Below are 20,018 nucleotides of genomic sequence, written 5' to 3'. Positions count from 1 at the left end.
TCAGTGTGTGTTTATACACACATTAGTATGTGCATATGCTGTAGATGTGTGTGCCTGTGCACGTTACCTGACTCTTTTCTACTGAAGCATTGTGTTTGTCACACATGGGGCTGATCTCCATGCCCCTCTCCCTCTCTCGGTCGCCCTGACTGAAGAATTCCTCCATGATGCGGTCTGTCCACTGGCGGTACAGCTGGAGAGGCTTAGTGGGATTACTTAGGTCTGCACAGTGCACCATGTTCTGGAGAACCTGAATAAGACAGACAACAAGCTCTAAACTCTTTGTAACATGTTGGTGTAAGTTTGGCTGAAAAAACATGGCTTACTTATAACAGCACTGACATTTCAGGATTCTATCGTCACATTTTAATCAAGTGGTGGTAATAAATGGGTAGTGCTGTTTTTTTAGTGTTCAGAGCTCAACTCAGTGAATTTTAGTAAAATGAATTGGGAATAATGACATAGTGCAAACCTGTCTTTTGAGAGAGTACATCACACATGCAGTCACCATGTCATCAGGACATTCAAAAATCATGGCATGGATGTCACTGGCCGGCAGCTTTATTCTCACCTGTATCCTGTCAGAGTAGTTGTCCAGCAGCAAGACACCAGAGCTGGTCACCTTCTTGGTTTCAACCATAGTTTTCAGATCTGCCAGAAGATTCATGTGCTTCGACATGTCTGTTGCTAGCACCTTGGAACATACAGAGCAAAACATCAGTAGCCAGACATTTATTACCAAATGAAATCCAATATTCTGTAGTGTAGGGTATATAACATATAGTCTTCTTTTTGATATAGCAAACACAATGCATTCCACTCAACACTTTTCTGTTACCTTTCCCACTGGACAAGCATGTTTAGTTGGTATAAATCACTGTATATAAAGAGGGGATGTAAATGTTTTCACTCACAATGTCAATGACCATCTTTCGCAGTGATTGTCTTTGTTTTTTGGTCAAGTTCTGAAAGATGTCACAGTTCTCCTCTTGTAGGAGTTTGAAACCAACTGCTAGATGGTGGTTCTCCAACACTGATGAGTCATTGTACATCAACGCCAGCTCCGAATCTGCAGTAAAGACACAGACACAGCTAAAACAATCAGTTTTAGCTTGTAAAATCGACTGAAGTTTTATTTAAAAAAAAAAAAAAAAAAAAAAAAAAATAGCTCAGATAGCTCTCTATTGAGAGGTTTCCCCACTCTGGGTCATTTGAAGGTCCTCTAGCTGTATTTAGATTTTCCATTAAGATGCATTAGTCTGGGCCACAGTGGAACAGAGCAACAGAAAGGAGAAAGAGGATCCTGCTCTGTTGCTCTGTGGCTGACAGAAGAGCAGTCTGGTGGCTTCTAACTAGGATGACTCACACTGCCTTCACTGCAGGGATTACCCATTTGGGGTTATAGGAAGCATAACACATTATGCATGTGTAGTGTGCGAGAGTGACTCTGCAGTGTCTTTTCTGTGTCTCTCTTCTAATAAGGCTTTACTAATACTTTTATGCAAGACTCACATTTATTTTAGCCTAGAATAGCTATTGAAGGTGATACCCTGTGTATAGAAACTCAACTTATTTGTGGTTTCCTCTAAATTGCCACATTGAGGTGATATACACTACTCACAGAAAGTTAGGGATATTCAACTTTCGGGCGAAATTTATGGAAAATGTAGAAAGTTCATGCTACAGTGATATTATATCATGAAAGCAGGGCAATTTATTGAAACAAAAGCTAACAGTGATGGGTATACCACAACAAAAAATGTCAATGTCTCAATAACTTGTCATGTGTCCTTGAAGATTGATTACAGCTTGACAACGACGTCTCATGCTGTTCACAATTGTGACACTTATTGTCTGCTGAGGCATGGTATTCCACTCTTCTTGAAGGGCTGCCCTCAGGTCATTGAGGTTCTGGGGTGCAGGATTACAACCCTCTACACGACGACTCAGCTGATCCCATAGGTTTTCAATGGGATTCAGGTCTGGAGAAAGTGCTGGCCACTCCATTTGAGGTACTTCAGCCTCTAGCAGCTGTTTCCTGACGATGTGACCTTGATGAGCTGTGGCATTGTCGTCCATGAAAATTAAATCAGGCTATAGTGCATTTTAGGTGCATTCTGAAATTTCATCCAAAAGCGGAATATCCCTAACTTTTTATGAGTAGTGTATGTGCCAACTCCAGCCATGAGCAAGTGAGTCAGCTGAAGCAGTGATAGCAGGGGTTCACTCTCTTGGCTTGAGGACTCTACAGTTACAAACACAACTCCATGGACACCAACTTCCAACACTACCCTGCATGGTCTTTAGTTATAGAGATGCTTTGGTTTTTATCTTACTATTTTATGACATATCAGACTTTGTAATTTGACAATAACATCCCTTACCGGCTCTTACTATCAAGGGTAAAAATAGCGAGTGTTTTTATGAATCTGGAACACCTGCTCACAGTGAGGTATGTGGTTTATCCATAGCAATGTGAATACCCATTCCTGAAAGTTACAGTAATTACTCCGGAGTTGAGTCAGACGATGAAATGTAAGATTTTAAAGCAGTGAAAACCACAGATGAAATTCATTCTCATTGTTTGCTGTTTCCTAGTTGGAAGAACAACTGAGCCAAACAGTTTTGTGGGTGGGATTAAGAATTGAGAGCTTACTTCGCCAACCAAGGAGAGACAAATGGCATTATAAACCTTTCTTCTAAGGTCATCATTTCCACAAAAATGGCAACATGCATGGATGAGATTAATACAGCTCTACAACTCCTAAAACCACTTTTTTGGCAAACAAAATTAACTGCTCGTACCAGCCTCTCTGCTGTCTATATGCCTACAGAAAAATATATGACTCTGCAGATTGGTCTGGGCAATATAACACCTCCTCTTAAAGAGGAACCAAAATGTGAAAAATGAAGCAAAAACAAATTCCAGTCTGATTAGCAAGCTAATTACAATAACAATATGCACCTGTCTGCGTTGTTGCATCATACAATAAGTAAACCGAAAAAATATATATATTCATTTATCATTTTTGGAATTTGAATGGCCAAGCTACTATTCCACATTTGATGTCAGACAAACATTTTTTTTCCTATGCAGTGTTGCCTACTACATCTGCAACTTTGGAAGGATGTTTTTCTTTTTTCCTAAAAACATATTAGCCTGAATAATGCTGGAAAAGGCACTACTGAGGATAATATTGATCTCTTCTTTGAACTCCCCTGCCTTGGAATCACATGTGAAAGCCATCACACGTGACTGACAGAAACATGTTGGTGAAGATGTGCGTGTGGTTTCTGTTTTAGCATCTATGTACAGAAATATGCATGTGTGTCTGGCTTATATATGACATTTCATTTATATGAAGAAAGCTAATTGTCTTTATAATGCTAGTGTGCACATTATCGAGGCAGAGGCTAGAGTGTACATGTTCCCACCTGGGTATGAGACTGTAAGTGTGCTCGTGTTTGTGAATACACACTGCTGAGCCACTGACGTAGCTGTTAAGACAGTGCTGTATTTAGACTCACTGGTGTTGATGAGGAACTGGTTGGAGACTCCAGGATGATCCACGTCGTGAATTGCACTGGCAAAGATGGCAGCTAGGATCTCAAGGTCTGTGAACACAGCCTGGAAGAAAAGCACAGAGAGGAGGAGGGAGGGCAATGATGAGAGAGTCAAATCGTTGGACAAAAATACTCTCGCAAGTAACAGCCATTGATTGGAGTTCAAGAAAGAGTTTGATTGAAGCTGATTGTGGAAGCGTGAGACTGTGTGCGCGCATGTTGGTGCATGCTAGTGCATGTTAGTGTGTGAACTTGCTTTTTGTGTGTGTGTGTGTGTGTGTGTGTGTGTGTCGGTGTGTGTGTTGGTGTGTGCCTCACCTCGAGGGCGGGGGTGGACAGCAGCACGTGAGTTGACTGGGTGACGTCAGCAGCATGAATGTTGTTATGGTAGGCCACGTCGGCATGATAATGGTCTTCTAAGGTCATCAGGTATGTTATAAAGGTGTCAAGTGGAATTTTAAAAGTTTTTAACAAGTCTCTCTCCTAGAAACCAGAAAGGTCAAGAGGGAATTCATGGTCAAAGTGATTTCAGGATTCAACAAGCATTTACTCTGAAGTGATGATCAGAACAAATACAAGAAGTCATTACCTGGAATATTGTGTACATCATGACTGTCAATGGGCGATTCCCAGAGAACTCTGAGATTTTAAAAACGTTAAGGCCCCATTTATTTACATGCTCTAGCTCCTGAAATTAGAAACAAAACATGAACTATTTTCTGAGTCTTTAAGTCAATGTCGATTTCTATATGTATGAGAGTGTGTGATTAACTGAGATTGAGTTTGTCAGGACACACAAGCTCACCTTAGCGAGTTCATCTTCAGTCTCTGTCTTGACACCAAAGCGAGGGATGTTAGAGTTTGTCAGGCTGGAGGAGTGTTGTAGCTTTTTCACCCCACTGATCTGAGACATGGGCTTGTTCTTCTTCTCCTTCTCCTTCTGCGTTTGAGGGGATGGCATCTCCACTTCATGTTGCTTGTCTGGAAAGACGCAGTGAAACAGAAGTGTGAAGTAAAAGATGGTGGTGTCGTCTGCTGTGCACTTTACTTTGGTTTTTAGCTGTAGAGGGTCAACCAGGAAAAAAATTCTAGTTTTCCTAAAGTTAATAGTGTCCATTTTTCACATGAGGTATTATGGTTTCTCTCTTTGAATAAAAACATGCACTTTGTTTATGACATTAATAGTTCTGGCAGTTTAAAACAGGATTTTAGAAAAATTATATGTTCTGCACATGTTTGGCCACATACTGTACAAAATAAGAAGTCCTGGGGGTTACTCTGTAGCTTGAGAGCACATTAATTCACACTGTTCAGTCTGGACTGAGATTATTTCTCTTTCAAAGCAGTGAGCCTATGTCTTCACTCACCCAGGAAGGTGCTGGAGATGAACTCAGACACCTGGTTCCCAGAGCGGCTCATCTCTGACAGGTGAGTCAGCTCCCTATTCAACATCCTCTTGAACTGAAAAAGGGACACACACACACACACACACACACACACACACACACACACAGACAATGGGTTTAACAGAATGTATTACATTATATACACATAACTTGAATATAAATGTTCCGTAATTACATGTGAGGTACAAAATAGTGTGAGGCACATACAGTTTGAGACAACTAACACACAAACTTCTATTTTGTTACAAATAACTTTTCATGACTGTGAAGAAATTTGGTCATTTTTGCAGGCTGTGACCTCATACTAATTTCTAGTAACATCACAGAAGCTGTTACCTGCAACACACAGAAGGTCAGAGGACTACTGCCAAGGCAGTACATAATCAGTAAAATCAGTAACCATTTTCCCAGTTTCTTTCTTTCAGTTTCATTTTTTTCTCTCCCACAATGTCTGCGTCTTTGCCTCTCCTCATATTCTCTTCTCTTGTCTCTGCTTAATTGGAGTGGCAGACCCAAATTTAGCTCTGGCTTTTGATTTCAAGACCAAACTGACTGATGTGGAGGACAAGGCTTGAAATCGGGGATTTTCCAAAGTGGTTATGAAACAATAGCTTTTAAAGCAATAGCGTTTAAACAAAGCTGCTTTTTGTCTTCAGTGAGTTCACTGTGCACAATGTGTGTATACTGATTAATTATATAAATCAATACTGATCACGTAAAATGACAAGTACAACACTGCAGCGTGCTTACTGTGCAATAATGCACCGACATCCATAAATAATAATAATACCCATGGGCTTTCATTGGTTAAGTGGCAAAAAGAACCATCTGTATTGTCTTTTAGTCAGGAAATAAGAGCCAGTAGAAAACTGAAAAATATATATCAGGTAGAGAAATATAATTATTAAAACTCTATTTACTTATTAAAAACATTATTAAAATGAATGAAATTATAATGAGATAAGATTACTATAAAAATAAAAAATATATAGATATAGGTATAGCTTTTTGAAATTCGTAATTGTGGGTGACAAAATAAAATATCTCATATATCATTACAAAGAAAACAACAACAATTCAAATACTCAGAATATTGTATATAAATATAATATTTGTTTTATTCCATCTAGGGGTGCGCCTTGTTGGTGTTAAATGACTGACAAGTATTAATAGGAATTTACAGGTGTAGTGCAAATATCTGTCCTTTTAAATCCAAACTTGTTTAAAAATCAAAATACTTTTTTGTGCAGTACATCCATCGATGGCTATATCATTCAGAGTACAGAGCAAGCAACATCAGCTTTCCCATCACAGATGCATGAAAATGAATAATGCATCCAGAAATTTCGCACCTATAAATCCTTGGACGACGTTGGCAAGAAGCTGTATATTATGTTGTTTCTATTTGTGGTCATGTAACCCTACATTCAAATCTGTCAAAAACTAAACTGACTTACGAAAAAACATATTCTAACATACAATAATCTGAGACCACATCTTACCTTTATATATCCCCAGGACACAGAGAGCAGATAATTGGCTTCAGGCATTTTGACAAATCAACAAAATGGATCCAAAAAAACTGAACGTTAAAGATTTATAGCTAAAAATACATTTTGAGTGAGGAGATGCTAGAGAGGTAGGGAAACAAAAACAGTCTGTAGCTTTGGCCAGTATAAGATCTTAACCTGAAGAACCTTCGAAGCTTGGTTCGGTGTAAATCAGCTGCAAAGCCCCTGTGAAGTCCATAAATAAAGCATCACAATCCTGCCCTGTGAAAATCCAGAGAAAAAAAGCCCATCTTCCAGGAAAAGTAGAGTCTGTAAGAGAAGTGGTGGGAACGAGGCTCTCCGAAGATCCGATGAGAGCATATCGTGACAACACACACTGTGATGCACACTGACATAAGCATGCACTCACACACACTCGGATACAGGGATACACTGCTGAGGTTGTGAATAATTGATGATGGTGCGGATGCTTGGTAGATGCCAAAGCACCAGGACAGCAAAATTTTTCTATCAACAGCTCAAAGGCTGCCTGCCTGTCTGCCTGCTTTTGTGTGTATCACACAAGCTCTCATGTGAAGAGCAGAGACTGCTTCTCTCACAACGCCACACACCAGCAGCAAATCAGGGCACGGATATGGAAGAAATGTGAGCTCATCATATCCTCTGATTGGCTTGGGTAGGAACAGACTTGAGGTCACCTGCTGTGTGATTGGCTGGGACTGAACTTAGTGGAAAATCTCCCCCTTCCCTTTCCTTCTATTCCTGCAGTGCAGTGGGATGTGACAGCGTGTGCATGTGTGCCTGCATCACACGCGTGTTTGTGTATGCAAAACATATTTTCAACACACGCAAAAGTATGTGTGCATGTTTGTGTTTATGTGTTGGTTAACTTGACCTTCTGTGCAGTATGATGTACAAGCATGAGTTACCTCACCCAAAATAATACAATGTTGAAAAACTGAGGTCAGCGTTCAACACAGTATTCATGAAAGGTGAGTCACAGAAACATCACTGATGAGACAATGTCAATACACAAAAAAGCCCATTAATATTGCAAAAGGAATGAACGTCATGAGCGTTTTCTGAAGTGGGCTCAGCAGGACAGAAACTGAAAGCACTGTGTCCACATAGGCTGTTTTGAGATGAAGAAAGTGCCACAAGGAACCTTATGCAAATAAGATACTTAATTTTCCCCATCACTGACAGTATGAATAGCCCTCTTATAAAATTAAAACATTCATTCATCCATCATCTATACCCACTTATTCCTATTTAGGGTCACAGGGATCTGCTGGAGCCTATCCCAGCTCTCTTTGGGTGAAAGACAGGGGTACACCCTGGACAGGTCACCAGTCCATCACAGGGCCACATAGAGACAAACAACCTCACACACTCACACTCACTGCTCTGGACAATTTAGAGTCACCAATCAACTTCATTTGATGATGTAGTCTCACAGATCTATTTTCAAGACAATGAATAAATATAATCCTGTCAGCAAACACAAAAGTATGACTACAAATAAAAATCATGTCAGGCAATAAACAATAAAGTGATCCAAAAAACATTTGATAATAAAGCTTTCCAAGCGAATTGAGAGAATTTGACGTGAGAGGTGGTTGCAGTTCATTGAACCTAAAACTAATACTTCCATTATTAGTGATATAAGATGTTTATAGTTAAGGTTATAGCTACAGGATGTAAGGAAGTCTAACTTAAAACTAACTTACTGTAAATATACAAAACTGTTGAGGAGTGTAAAAATTTGTCATACATTGTTGAACTGCTTAGTGATTACAAAGCACTGCACAGTAAAGAATACATGACATTTTAACCTAAAAATAGAACCATAATTTAGAAAAAACATCTTGTGTTCCTACACAAAAAGCATACTTTGAATGTGAATCAAAAGCCTACAAACTTAGTAATTCTCTGAAGAGGATATCTCCCCTCTTTGTTTCTTACAATGTGTGTGTTGTGTGTTGTGGGTGTGCATGCGTGTGTGTGAGGCTGCATGTGTCATGTGTCTGTATAGGTCCAGTGGTTACACGGATTGAGAAGGGACCAAACCTGTCTCTGCTTACTTTACACCCCACCTCTACAGCCAGCCTGGCACTGTGAGTAATTTACAGCTATGCTGGAGCAGATGAGACCACTGGCTAACTGAGATTTGACTGACTCAGAGCCAAGCAGGCCAGCACAAGCCCAGCACACACAGCCACGCACACATACACGCACAGTGTACTTCCTGCTGGAGCATATACACAAATATAACGCCCAGAGACACCCTCCCATTCAAGCAAACTCCCTCTCTCCGTCACACAAATATACACACGTTGATACCTTAGCCAAGAGGTGTGAACACAAACTATTGGGTAAAAATTGGAGAGTGTTGCACCAAGCTTAGCTGTGACATGTGTGTAATTTGTTCTTCAGCGGAATGACCAAAAATATCTGTTCCCTGCTGTATATAGCCCATATCACCTCCTGATCTGTTGCATTTGTTTCTTTTGTCACATTGCACATTTATTCTGGTGGCAGACACCCCCCTCTACAGAATACAGAAAGAGCAGGAACACTAATTGATACTACCTTCAATGAATGCACCATTGACTGTGGCAAGGAAGTCTGCTGTCCATTCATGGTCTAAACCAAACATGAAGGACATCTATAAGCAGGTAGGTAACATTATAAATAAGTAAAAAAAAAAAAAAAGTAATCTACTACAGCGCTTACACATTAATGGAGATGGATTTACTTCCCATAACATCAGAACAGCTAAAAAAAAAAAACAAAAAAAAAAAAAACAGGTTGGACAGTAAATGTGGTGCCCAGAGAAGTTTTTCTCCAGGAGGTATTGTCGTCGCTAAACTACACTTCATTAACTGTACACTAAAATCTTAAATGATTTGTCCTTCAATGTTACCTCATAAAATGGTCAGACTTTAAAGAGGCATTGTGATTAAACTTGACCCACACACAGTGTTCCTAAAGGAGAGTCAGAGGAAGACCAGCTTGAAAATGGAACTAAAGGAGCATCCTAAACCACAACCAGCAGAGCAGCAATGCTAGACTCAATGTCCTTAGGACTCATGACCTTCGGACTCATTTTATTAGTTCTGGAAAACCATGACACTGAAGCAAATGTTGGAGAAGTGCAATATACTGAACTGAAAATAAGCAGTGGTTTGTACAGTATGTGTTTCAGATGCCGTGTGACTGTTGTGACAATAATAATAGTGAACATATCTCCCTGGTGTGACATCCTTTAGGAAAAACAGGTATGCCATTTTTGTCTAACCTACTGTTATTGGAGCTGCTGGTAATAGAGTTTTGGAGTTATACATTATTTTCCCAAATTATGTGATTTGGGTTATTACTGGCAAATGTGGGAAGCGGGAGTGTGACTTCTAAAGGAAACTACTAGAACAATAAGCACAGGTGGTGATTTTCAAGGGAATGTCACTAGGCATCACATTCAGGGGAAATGGAGAGCAGATTTTGCTGTAATTGAATTAAATTTACTTCAAGGGAATTCCATTTTGTTGTTTCAGTTTAGTCTCAGACTTTTCTTCATTGACAAATTAAGGCTTATGTTGAGTTCTGATAAATTAAAGTCTGCAGGATACAGACACAAAGTAATGGCTATGTGTGGGAGAAGTAGCGACTGTATTATCTTTGATATGTGTGTGTGTGTTGCTGAAGTGAGAGAGAAGACTGTTTGGGCCTGTGGCTGTTGCCATGACAACCAGCGATAGCTGTGCTAGTGAACATTGGTGAGGCTCTGCATATAAGATTTTTTTTTTCTTTGTTTTCTTTTTTAAATGAGGTAGATGTCCTGTGATTGTGGTCCCATCAGTGATAAGAGCTGTCTGTTTGTCCTCCCTGCCTCTTGTCTAGGTCCATCCCCTCTTGTATGACATCACACCGTGTGACATCACCAGAGCCCAGAGCTGATCGACATTCAGAGCAACACACACACAGACACATTCACACACACACTCTCTCTCTCTCTCTCTCTCTCTCACACACACACACACACACACACACACACACACACACACACACACACACACACACACACACACACACACACAAGAGGAGACTCAGCATGCTTACAGCACAACTGCCTGCATGACGATGCTACCACTAACACATACAGAGGATACTTCTCAAACAGTTTGAGTTACGCTTTGGTGGCCGACTACGATAAAGGTATCAAGGCAGATAATATACATACGGTACACATGACAGCCAAATAATGATTGTAGCAGTGAGCTCCTCACCCTGTTAAAAGTAATCATCATAGGCTGATACTTGACAAATGCACAGGGAGAGAGGCTTTATGTCTAGGGAGCAGTCCACACACAGAGGAGTGTGTGGAATGTGTAGTTCATATAATATCACATGCATTACAATCAATCAGTCGCAGCCTAAAATGTATAAAACATCTGATCCTGGTCAATTTGACGTGTGATTGAATAATGAACACCATTTCACTGCTGCTGAATAATCATACACCATCTACTGGAGAATTTATGTTCAGAAGATTTCTAAAATATACTTTGCATTTATGAGTAAGAAATTAAAGATAATGGAAATAAGCACATTGTTGTTTGCAGGCAAACTCATAGTAACATGTTAAAACATCATTAAAGAAATAAAATGAACATTGTATGTCTATTTCATATATAATATTGCAATCTTAAAAAAAGATCAGTATATATATAATGTATACTGTACTGCATATACATCCAGAACCACACTACACATATTAAAACTTAAGTTTAAAAGCACACCCTGTCCACATCAGCCACAAAAACTCCATCACGGCAAATCCTGGGTAGTAGCTTCTGTACATTTCAATAAAAAGTACAGGCACTGCATTCCTAGAATTGTGCATTTGTGGTAAAAAACAAAAGCAAAAAAAAACAAACAGGTGGTACCATGTTGGTCTCCAGAGAGAAACCACTATGAGATGAAACCTTTGACTAAACAAGTTGGTGTAAACTTTTTAGTTATTCTTACCTTGTTGGAGGCCATCTCGCTGACTGAATGTCTTGTCTGCAGTGTCTCCAGCTGGTCCAGGCACCAGTCCAGCTCCTCCAGGGTTTCAGTGGCCAGTTTCTGGTAGGCCTCCTCTGCAGGGGCAAGACAGGAGGGCAATGGGTCAGTAAGGGCCCGCTTCAGAGGGCTAGTGGAGGGTCCAGGCCCGGGGTCTCCCACCCCACATACAGCTAAGCTGGGATACCCCGAGTAGACACATGGGTGACTCTTCATACTGGACGGGTAAGTCAGCTGTGCGGCCCTGGGAGTAGGACCTTGTGGCCTCGTATCCTAACCCCCAAATGAGCAGTCACAGGCCAAATGTAGCAAAGCTCCCTGATCTCCTTGGTGAAAACAAATAGCCCGTGTAGTCCTACAGGTAAATCCTGGAGTCTTCCTTTTAAGAATAAATCAGACACAATCCCAGGTAGTACACAGTTGAAGGTGATGGATGGCAAACAGCCACCCTCTTCTGGGTGTCCAAGCGAATGTTAACAGTAAGTAAACCACAGCAGAGAATACAGAAGTAACAGAGCAAAAAATACAAATGTCACACACAGACAGAATCACTCATTATCTCAACATACACAGCACGTACATTGCATTCAGTGATCTACGTATATACGGTTAACTCTGTCATTCATAAGAGAGATGTAATTCCAGTCATGTAGCAAGATGAACAGCATTCTGCTTAGCAGGCCCATGTCTGCCATAGGAGGGATGGAGGGAAGACAGGGATGGTGGAAAAGAGGATCCGGTGAGACGCTCAGAACCATTCAATACTGTCCAACATGGAACAAACACGAGATTGTTCATAGCATCCTGACATGATTAAACAAAGAGACATATCACACACACATACGGTCGCAGACACACATGCATACACACTCACAGCAGACGAAATGCTAACCATAACACATTATGATTTTGTCCTCTTAGCTTCTCTGCCAACAAAATCATCCATGTTATCCAGCAAGCAAGGGTATAATCCGATGCTGTATCTGCTGGGTAGTTTCCTATAGATGCTGTGTGTATAGGGGGTGGGCTGCTGTTGCTTCAGCGTCCCTGGTAGCCAAACGTGCTGCTCTCCCCAAGCTGTACCTAAAGCCTGAGAGGACTGCACTGTGGATGGGAAAGGGAGAGTGACAAGACATGGACTGGAGTATTAGAGGAGTAGAACCAGAACTGGGAGCTCCCTGTGTTGTGTGTTAATATATGCCTGCTAATATGTGTGCATACAGAATACATAAAGACCAAAAACAGAGAAGGAAACAAATAGATAGCTGATGATATAGTAAAGATGGCAGAGCTTTAGGATTGCATTAAGGAATCCTTCAGTTCCTCTTAATTTGAAATTGAAGACATACCTCTCTCAAAGTCTATCGTAACAGAAAATGTCACCTTGTCAGAAGCCAATTAATATTGATGCCTTGACTAATTTGGGATAGCACAGGCTTTTAATGCTATGTGATCTGCATTTTGGGAGGTGGGTCACTTTAGCTGTAATTCAATTACAAAGACAGAGGAAAACAGTAGCTATAAGACAACACAATGGGATGTTTTCTTAATGTAGGTTTAAATAATAAAAATTGTGATTTTCATTTATATTCTATCTAGAATAAAAATGAAAATACTTAAAAATAATGCAGTTTAAAGGTCTGTGTAGCATGTTGCATAGGCCGATTATGTTTGGAAGCATGCAAACCAGTTTTGTTTCCATGCAAGTCTATCTAGTGTATAAGCACAACCTCTATCTCCAAACTCTTTTATCATCTCGTAGTTAAAAACAATATCTCCTTCTCCGGCTTTGACAAATGACTCTCTCCCTCCTTCTGTGAGTCTCCCACACTCTTCGTTTCCTCCACTGATCTCTGAACATCCTTTCTCCTCCCTCTTTTGTCTCCTTTCTGCCTCTTTTCTTTCTCTTTCTCTCTCTCTGTCTCGCTCCCTTGTGTGGTGTCAGTGGCTGGGGTGCTACTCTTTCTGACAGCAACTGCACTGACGTCAATGACATTCTTCTCATGCTTAGTGCGACATCAGACACCGGCGCTCAGAGAGGCCACTCTGCTGCACAGACTCAGGGCTGCAGCCAAACTATGTACCGGAACAGCTCAACAGTGAAGGTGGACTGTGAGCGGGAGAAGATGAGAGGAGGAGGAAAGGGGAAAGGAAGAAGAATGCAGAGAGGAGTTGGAAAGGGGATGCACTTCCAAGAACAAACAATACTGATGTAATACTCCTCTGATAATTCTTGTTATTTTATCATGCATCAGCTGAAACACTTTGACTTTAAGTAACTTGAATCGTGTCATAATTTTTGGGAGTATAATGTGACAAGAATTTATAATATTCGAAAATCTACAGCATGTGTCAGTTGCCAACATAACACAGAGAGAGGCTAGAACCAGTTATTATTTTGGATTGTTTAATAACTAACTTATGCCGATTTAATGCTCGTCTTGTTTTAATTGACATGTTTATGTTCCTCTAAAAAAACAACATAGGGAAACAACCATCTTTGATAACTTTGACCTGCCACATCTGTATAGAGAAAAAAACTGTTCATCTTCTAAATCACTCTTAGCAGATACTAAGGGGTCTTAGTATCTGTCCAGTATCATTTGGGACTTGATAAATGTAAAAGGTCACAGAACCAAAGAAACCTTTACTAAACAAAACACAAAGAAACTATTCGATAACAGTGGAGGTCTGTCTTGCAAACACCAGCTGTGACAGGGCCACTGATACTGCTAAAAAGCAACATGACTGTCAAGGCCAAGTTTATTTCTAGTCATCTCAACCTGTGTCATATTCTTCTCATAACAAAAAACTCTTAGACCTGACAAAAACACACTTCGATTCACACACACACACACACACTCACAACACAAGAAATTATGTCATTTTTTGTGTCCACCTACCTGTGAATGTGGTCTTGGTGATAGGTGGTGGGTTACACATGGGTGATCTCCTGTCAAAGGGGAAACATGCACACACACTGAGAAAATTCCCTAACAAAGCAATACAATCAGTAGTTACAAGAGCTACATAACTCTAAGCAGTGGGGATGTATCATTTGATTTTGCCCATTTTAGCACTGCAGCAGAAGGTAGATATACAGATTGTCTACTGTTTTCATAGTACTTGATAAGAACAGAAGAGGGCGTACAAAGCCAGATTGTGAGTGAGCAATGGACACAATACTGGCAGGTGCAGCATGTTAATGACTTCAAATCACTGCTGCTTATATATATTGTGTATTGCTGGCAGGTTGACCATTCTTTTCTGTAATGCAGTCACTACTCAATAAGTAAAGGCAGTAAAGGCAACACTGTGACTTACTTATTGGATGCTCTGTCTTGCTGTAGATTAGTTAATGCACCAAAGTTGTTTCGTACAGTTCTTAAGCTGGCAAGAACCTGATGGGAAGATGTAAGATTAGGGCTGAATTAAAGATCACTTTGGCAGTATAAACTAAAAAGACAATACAACAAACAAGCACAAGCACTCACCTGTGCAAATGGAGTTACAATCATATCGTCACCATGACTGAAACAAATAAAGAGGATGGTTTTAATACTAGATGCAGGTCTACAGCATATTGGCATGTTACAATAGAAATGTATCCGCAAAGGTCAAAGCCAAAGGTAGGGTCATATCATCAAACTGATTTTAGTGTCTCTGAATCACTCAATCAAAGTGACATTACTCCACACATTAGCTACCAGCCAAAGGACTCCTTCATAACAGTTTCTGGTTTCACTAACAGAACTGAAGAAGTTTATAGTTGGATGTGTCTCTCTAGTCATAAGGAAATTTAGTGAATGCCAAAAAATACCAAAATATCCTCACAGCAAGGACACTGTAAAACCTACTGACAACCTCTGTCACATATAGTAACCCCTATTTCCTCATTTCTGTTTATCCAGGGAGAGATCAGCTGAACATGTTTCTGACTTTGCTTCGCTGATTGCCCTGATTTTGAAGCCCTTGCACACATGGCTGTTGTAGTAGATGCCGTACAAGGGACTTGCTTAAGAGCTCTTCAGTCAGCTTTGTCAAGGGAGTGGAGAGCATTAGAAGAAGAAGAAGAAGGTTTGTGTGTGTGTGTGTGTGTGTCTGTCTGTCTGTCTGTCTGTGTGCATGCGTGTGCGTGTGCGTGTGCGTGTGTGTGTTTGTGTGTGTGTGCGTCCGTGATTGTTTATATTGTGGAATTATAGAGTCGTATGCCCGTGGACACAAAAGACTTCCTGAATCTCTCAGTCTTGGCTTTAGGAGGAATTAGTCTATGGCTGAATAAACTTCCCATTCGCCACAGTTCCTCATGAAGTGGGTGGCAGGACGTCCAGTGTGGAGTTGATTTTGTTCACCATCCTCCTCTCTGCAGTAGCCTCTAGACAGTCCAGTTCCAGTCCAATAAGAGATTTTGCCTTCCTGATCAACTTGTTTAGTCTGTTGGCTTCAACATTAGTCATTCAAATTTCAACTAATGGAATTTAACAGTATCCAGAATCCTGCTGACTTCTGAGTTACACTTACTATGACTGAATACTGTTAATATTTGCTCAGCTGAGTATTGCTAAGTTCTAAAAGACCACAGCTACTTTATGCACACACACCTCTGATGTACCTGGAATGAAAGTCAAAAGAGAGACAGGCTTGTCGTGGTCATATCCCAAGACACACAGAAAGTATTCAGAGCAAAGAAGATGGGCTATATTTTCCCTGATAGAGATGGAAAAATATTTGCAAACAGATTAGATGAAGGGGAAGAAAATGACTTAGAAGGTGATTGCTTTTACACTTTTTGCTTAACTTTTAAGGCCTTTTGGGAGCATAGACTCTCCTAGCTCTGCTTTGATATTTTCTTGCAAAAAGTCCTGGACAATATTCTTATAAAGTTGTCTCTTTATAAAGAATATCATAGGGAGATATACCTGAGTTCTCTATCTCAATCTTACTAGTATATGCAAGTCAGGAGAGAAAGATATGAATGAACGAGACAGAGGATAAATGAAAACTTGCAATGATGGTTTTTAATGTGGCAACTTGATAGTGGATGTAGGTGAAGAATGGGCCGTTGGTCTAATACTACAGAGGAAAAAACAACAGCAGTAAGGAGGACATCTAAAGTTACCACAGGGCATCATTTGTCATCTTTTTATATATTGGCATTTCCTTCAGGCTGGATCAAAATGCTATGTTTTCAGTCAATATTTTTATCTTCTGTAGGACTGAGGGTACAGTCAATGTACTGTAACCGGACAGCCATCATTGTGTAACCAATTAATAATGTGCTATCAACAATTACACTGACCCAAGAGATCATGTTTGCAGAGTGCCCTTCTACACTGGTAAGGTGATAGGGAGTTAACATTATGAAAAACAAATTATCATGCAAACTCTTAGTGTAAAACACATGAAATGCAGCACACAAATCCATCCCATGTTGCCTATGTGTTAATGTACACAATCATTAATTTGGCAGAAGATCAGGCACATAAGTTGTGATTATGGATACTGTGTCTCTGACCACCTTGTTTGTGCTACTGGATATGACCAAGAATAGATGTGACACGACACAATCAGCTGTTGGTCATGCACATTTCCCAACAGGCCCAGAGTGATCAGGGTCAAAGCTTTAAGAGTTAGTCTAATAAACATCTAGCCATGACACAGAAAATAGGGGCAGAAAAAAGTAGAATTTTATGGAGGTTCAAGTTGAAGCAAAAGACATCATGCACTCACATATCACTGGCTATGGAGGAGTTCCGGGACATAGACTTGGGTGAGAGGTCGTAGTCACTGTCGGAACGGTAGAGGAACGACTCTCTCCGTTGGCTGTGCACAAAATTGGCCTGCAGGATGAGGCCTGAGCCTGGGCTGGCCATTGGGTCCAGGGGGCTGCGACCTGATGACGTGCCATTGTCCACATCAAAACTGCAATGGAGATAAAGAGAAAGGAACAAAGATCAGGATTTAAAAAAACATACCTTTGATACTATTTGATTCAGCATTGTAAACTGAAATAATTGAGTAGAATTAATTATCAAATTAAGTTCTAATATTCCTCTAGTCTGAAATAGACTGTACTTATGGTTGCATGACGTGGTTCACGTATCCATGTCTAAATAAATCACAAGTTTTTATGCAAACACTTACATGTTAGTGGTGTTGATGACTTCAGTGCTTACTCACATAGTGATTAAATTCACAGTCTCTACCATGCATTTTAATTTCTGAATGTAAATTAACTCCATGGTCATGAGCTGTGAAATTCAAAAAGATATGCCTTGACTGTACATGATATATCATGTGGGCCCTTTACTAGACCCTGCACTAGTTACACTGTCCTGGTGGCGTAAATTGTCTCATAAACTTGATCTATTAAAATTACAATTAGCCAATCTCTTATTATCTGCACACTGATCTGAGTACTGGATTAATATGAGAGTAAAGTGTCATGTCATCAACATTGAGAACTAATGGAGCAATATTTAAAACCATCTACATCAACATGTGATATGTTTGGTTTAAACAGTGCACAGGGGACACCTCTGCTCTAATAATGCCACTGACTCAGTAAAAAGTTGTTTCTAAACCACTGACACCATTTCCCACTGCGATGTCATGATGAGCTCCTTAGTCTCCTAGGTGATTGGTCGCCCAGGTGATGACTAACGCCTGTCACCAGGGATATCTGCCTTATCCATCTACCAAGCAATCTGATAATCCCATTGGGTGTGCATGATAAGGTCATGGGGGAATCCCCTCAGAGTAACACATAATGCACGGAGGGATGACGTCCCTTTGGTCATTACCATCATCCTCACTATGCAAACAACCACACATTTAATCCAATATTAGGACAGCTTTATTGAGTGCTGGACACTCTGTTCATGTTAACATTTTCTTATTGTTATGTTTATTTATGCATAAGCATGTGGAAGAGAAGAGAATGTCCCAAGAACAGAAACAACATTAGAGTACATATGATTGTGTTCACATGGTGTAGAAAGCATGCTCCATTGCTGAACTAAAACACACAACTAGCAACCTAAACATTCCTCTATGTTACACAATAAGAAATGACTAACACTGATATCAGTTGCTATTGTCCATCTTGAGCTTATACATCTAAAGGGTATTTCACATCCTCATCAGCAAATGATTCATTGACCTTACAGGTGCAAGTTATTATCACTTTAAACTGTGTTGAGCAAGTCTGTCTGCAGGCTGTGAAAATAGTGGATTGTGCTCATGTTTTGTGAGAGATTGAGAGGAAGGACTCATCAAGCCGAGTTTTCCTGCCCCAAGGCCATATCGCTAGAGCAGTCCAAGGCTTAGCTTAACACACCCTAAGCAAAAAAGCATGTCTTATAGATGGGCTCCCACATGCTTTTCCATCCCATCCATCTGTTACAGTCAATGTGTCAGTGATGTCCATTCATGTATCTATGGATTACACACACGGTATAACAAACAACAACAAACAACCAAATTAAAGCCAGAATATTGCATCTATCTCATTCTATCTATCTTAATTAGAGACCCATATCTTTACTAAAGTGGCTTAAAGAATGCATTAAATAAAAATAAACCATGTAGATTTATAGAAAACCTTCTACAGCATTTATTGTGATTGCATCTGAATACACTCGAGGTTCACAGGACATGCCAGGCATATTTTTCGCAACAACTAAATGGCTAAATGCTGCGCTATCTGTGACATCTCTCTGAGTAGCAGCAACTTACTGAGAGCTTTGATTGCGGAACGGGATAGTCTGGCTGTCTGCCTGATGACTGAGGACAGGGCAATTGTATTGTTCTCATCTCCTTCTCTAACTAGGTGTTTGGCAAACACATCTACAGTACAGGACTGAGGTACTATGTGAGTGTGTCTATGTGACTATGGAAACGTTTCTCTTCAGCTGTGTTTGGCTTTCACATATCAGCCCAGTATCTGCCCTTCAGTCCTTTCACCATGTCTCTATTTAGTATTAACCATTAACTTTACTGTAATCTTTCCATACAAATAGACACACATGCTGACAATGTTTAATCACATCAAGTGATCCATCTGTTTTTTTACTGGAGATGTAAAAGCATCAACTCACACCAGAGACTTAGAAGTTCTCAGTTCACTGCTGGTCATTTTGTTCACCAGCTGTTCTGTGCAGTAAATGTGTATGGGTGTGTGTATCATCTTGTGAACAAGACAGAGACAAATGCGATGGAGTGATAGAGAGATAATGCGATAATGAAAGTGACAAAACATAAAAGCCAGCATATGTTTAACAACTGATTGGTCATTGGTTACACTGCTTCTCAGCCAAACCTCTGACACATAACTCTACTCACAGTGTGTGTAGAGTGTGACTCCACAGACACACCTTTTTTGGGAATGACACAATCTTTGTAACTAGCTTAAAGTGGTGTTGCACTGGCACTGAAATCATAGTGGGAAGACAAACATGACAACACCCCTATG

At 40.2% G+C, this 20,018-nt stretch overlaps 1 protein-coding gene across 9 annotated transcripts in view; it reads right to left on the bottom strand.

Annotated features, from left to right (window-relative positions):
* Positions 1–20,018, bottom strand: part of pde4d (phosphodiesterase 4D, cAMP-specific) — a 143,744-nt gene that overhangs the window by 3,923 nt on the left and 119,803 nt on the right. For all 9 annotated transcript variants that reach the window (XM_026321370.1, XM_026321369.1, XM_026321371.1 and 6 more), the window contains 13 exons: positions 17,276–17,467; positions 15,040–15,076; positions 14,870–14,946; positions 14,449–14,498; positions 11,510–11,622; positions 4,932–5,025; positions 4,370–4,545; positions 4,154–4,252; positions 3,883–4,047; positions 3,529–3,628; positions 915–1,069; positions 572–694; positions 68–250 (listed from right to left, as the gene is read on the bottom strand). In XM_026321370.1, coding sequence (XP_026177155.1) covers positions 68–250; positions 572–694; positions 915–1,069; positions 3,529–3,628; positions 3,883–4,047; positions 4,154–4,252; positions 4,370–4,545; positions 4,932–5,025; positions 11,510–11,622; positions 14,449–14,498; positions 14,870–14,946; positions 15,040–15,076; positions 17,276–17,467 — 1,564 coding nt within the window. The remainder of the gene's footprint in view (positions 1–67; positions 251–571; positions 695–914; positions 1,070–3,528; positions 3,629–3,882; positions 4,048–4,153; positions 4,253–4,369; positions 4,546–4,931; positions 5,026–11,509; positions 11,623–14,448; positions 14,499–14,869; positions 14,947–15,039; positions 15,077–17,275; positions 17,468–20,018) is intronic.

Source organism: Mastacembelus armatus, chromosome 9, assembly GCF_900324485.2.
Source record: "Mastacembelus armatus chromosome 9, fMasArm1.2, whole genome shotgun sequence".
Lineage (NCBI taxonomy): Eukaryota > Metazoa > Chordata > Actinopteri > Synbranchiformes > Mastacembelidae > Mastacembelus > Mastacembelus armatus.
This window is presented reverse-complemented; position numbering and strand designations above follow the sequence as displayed.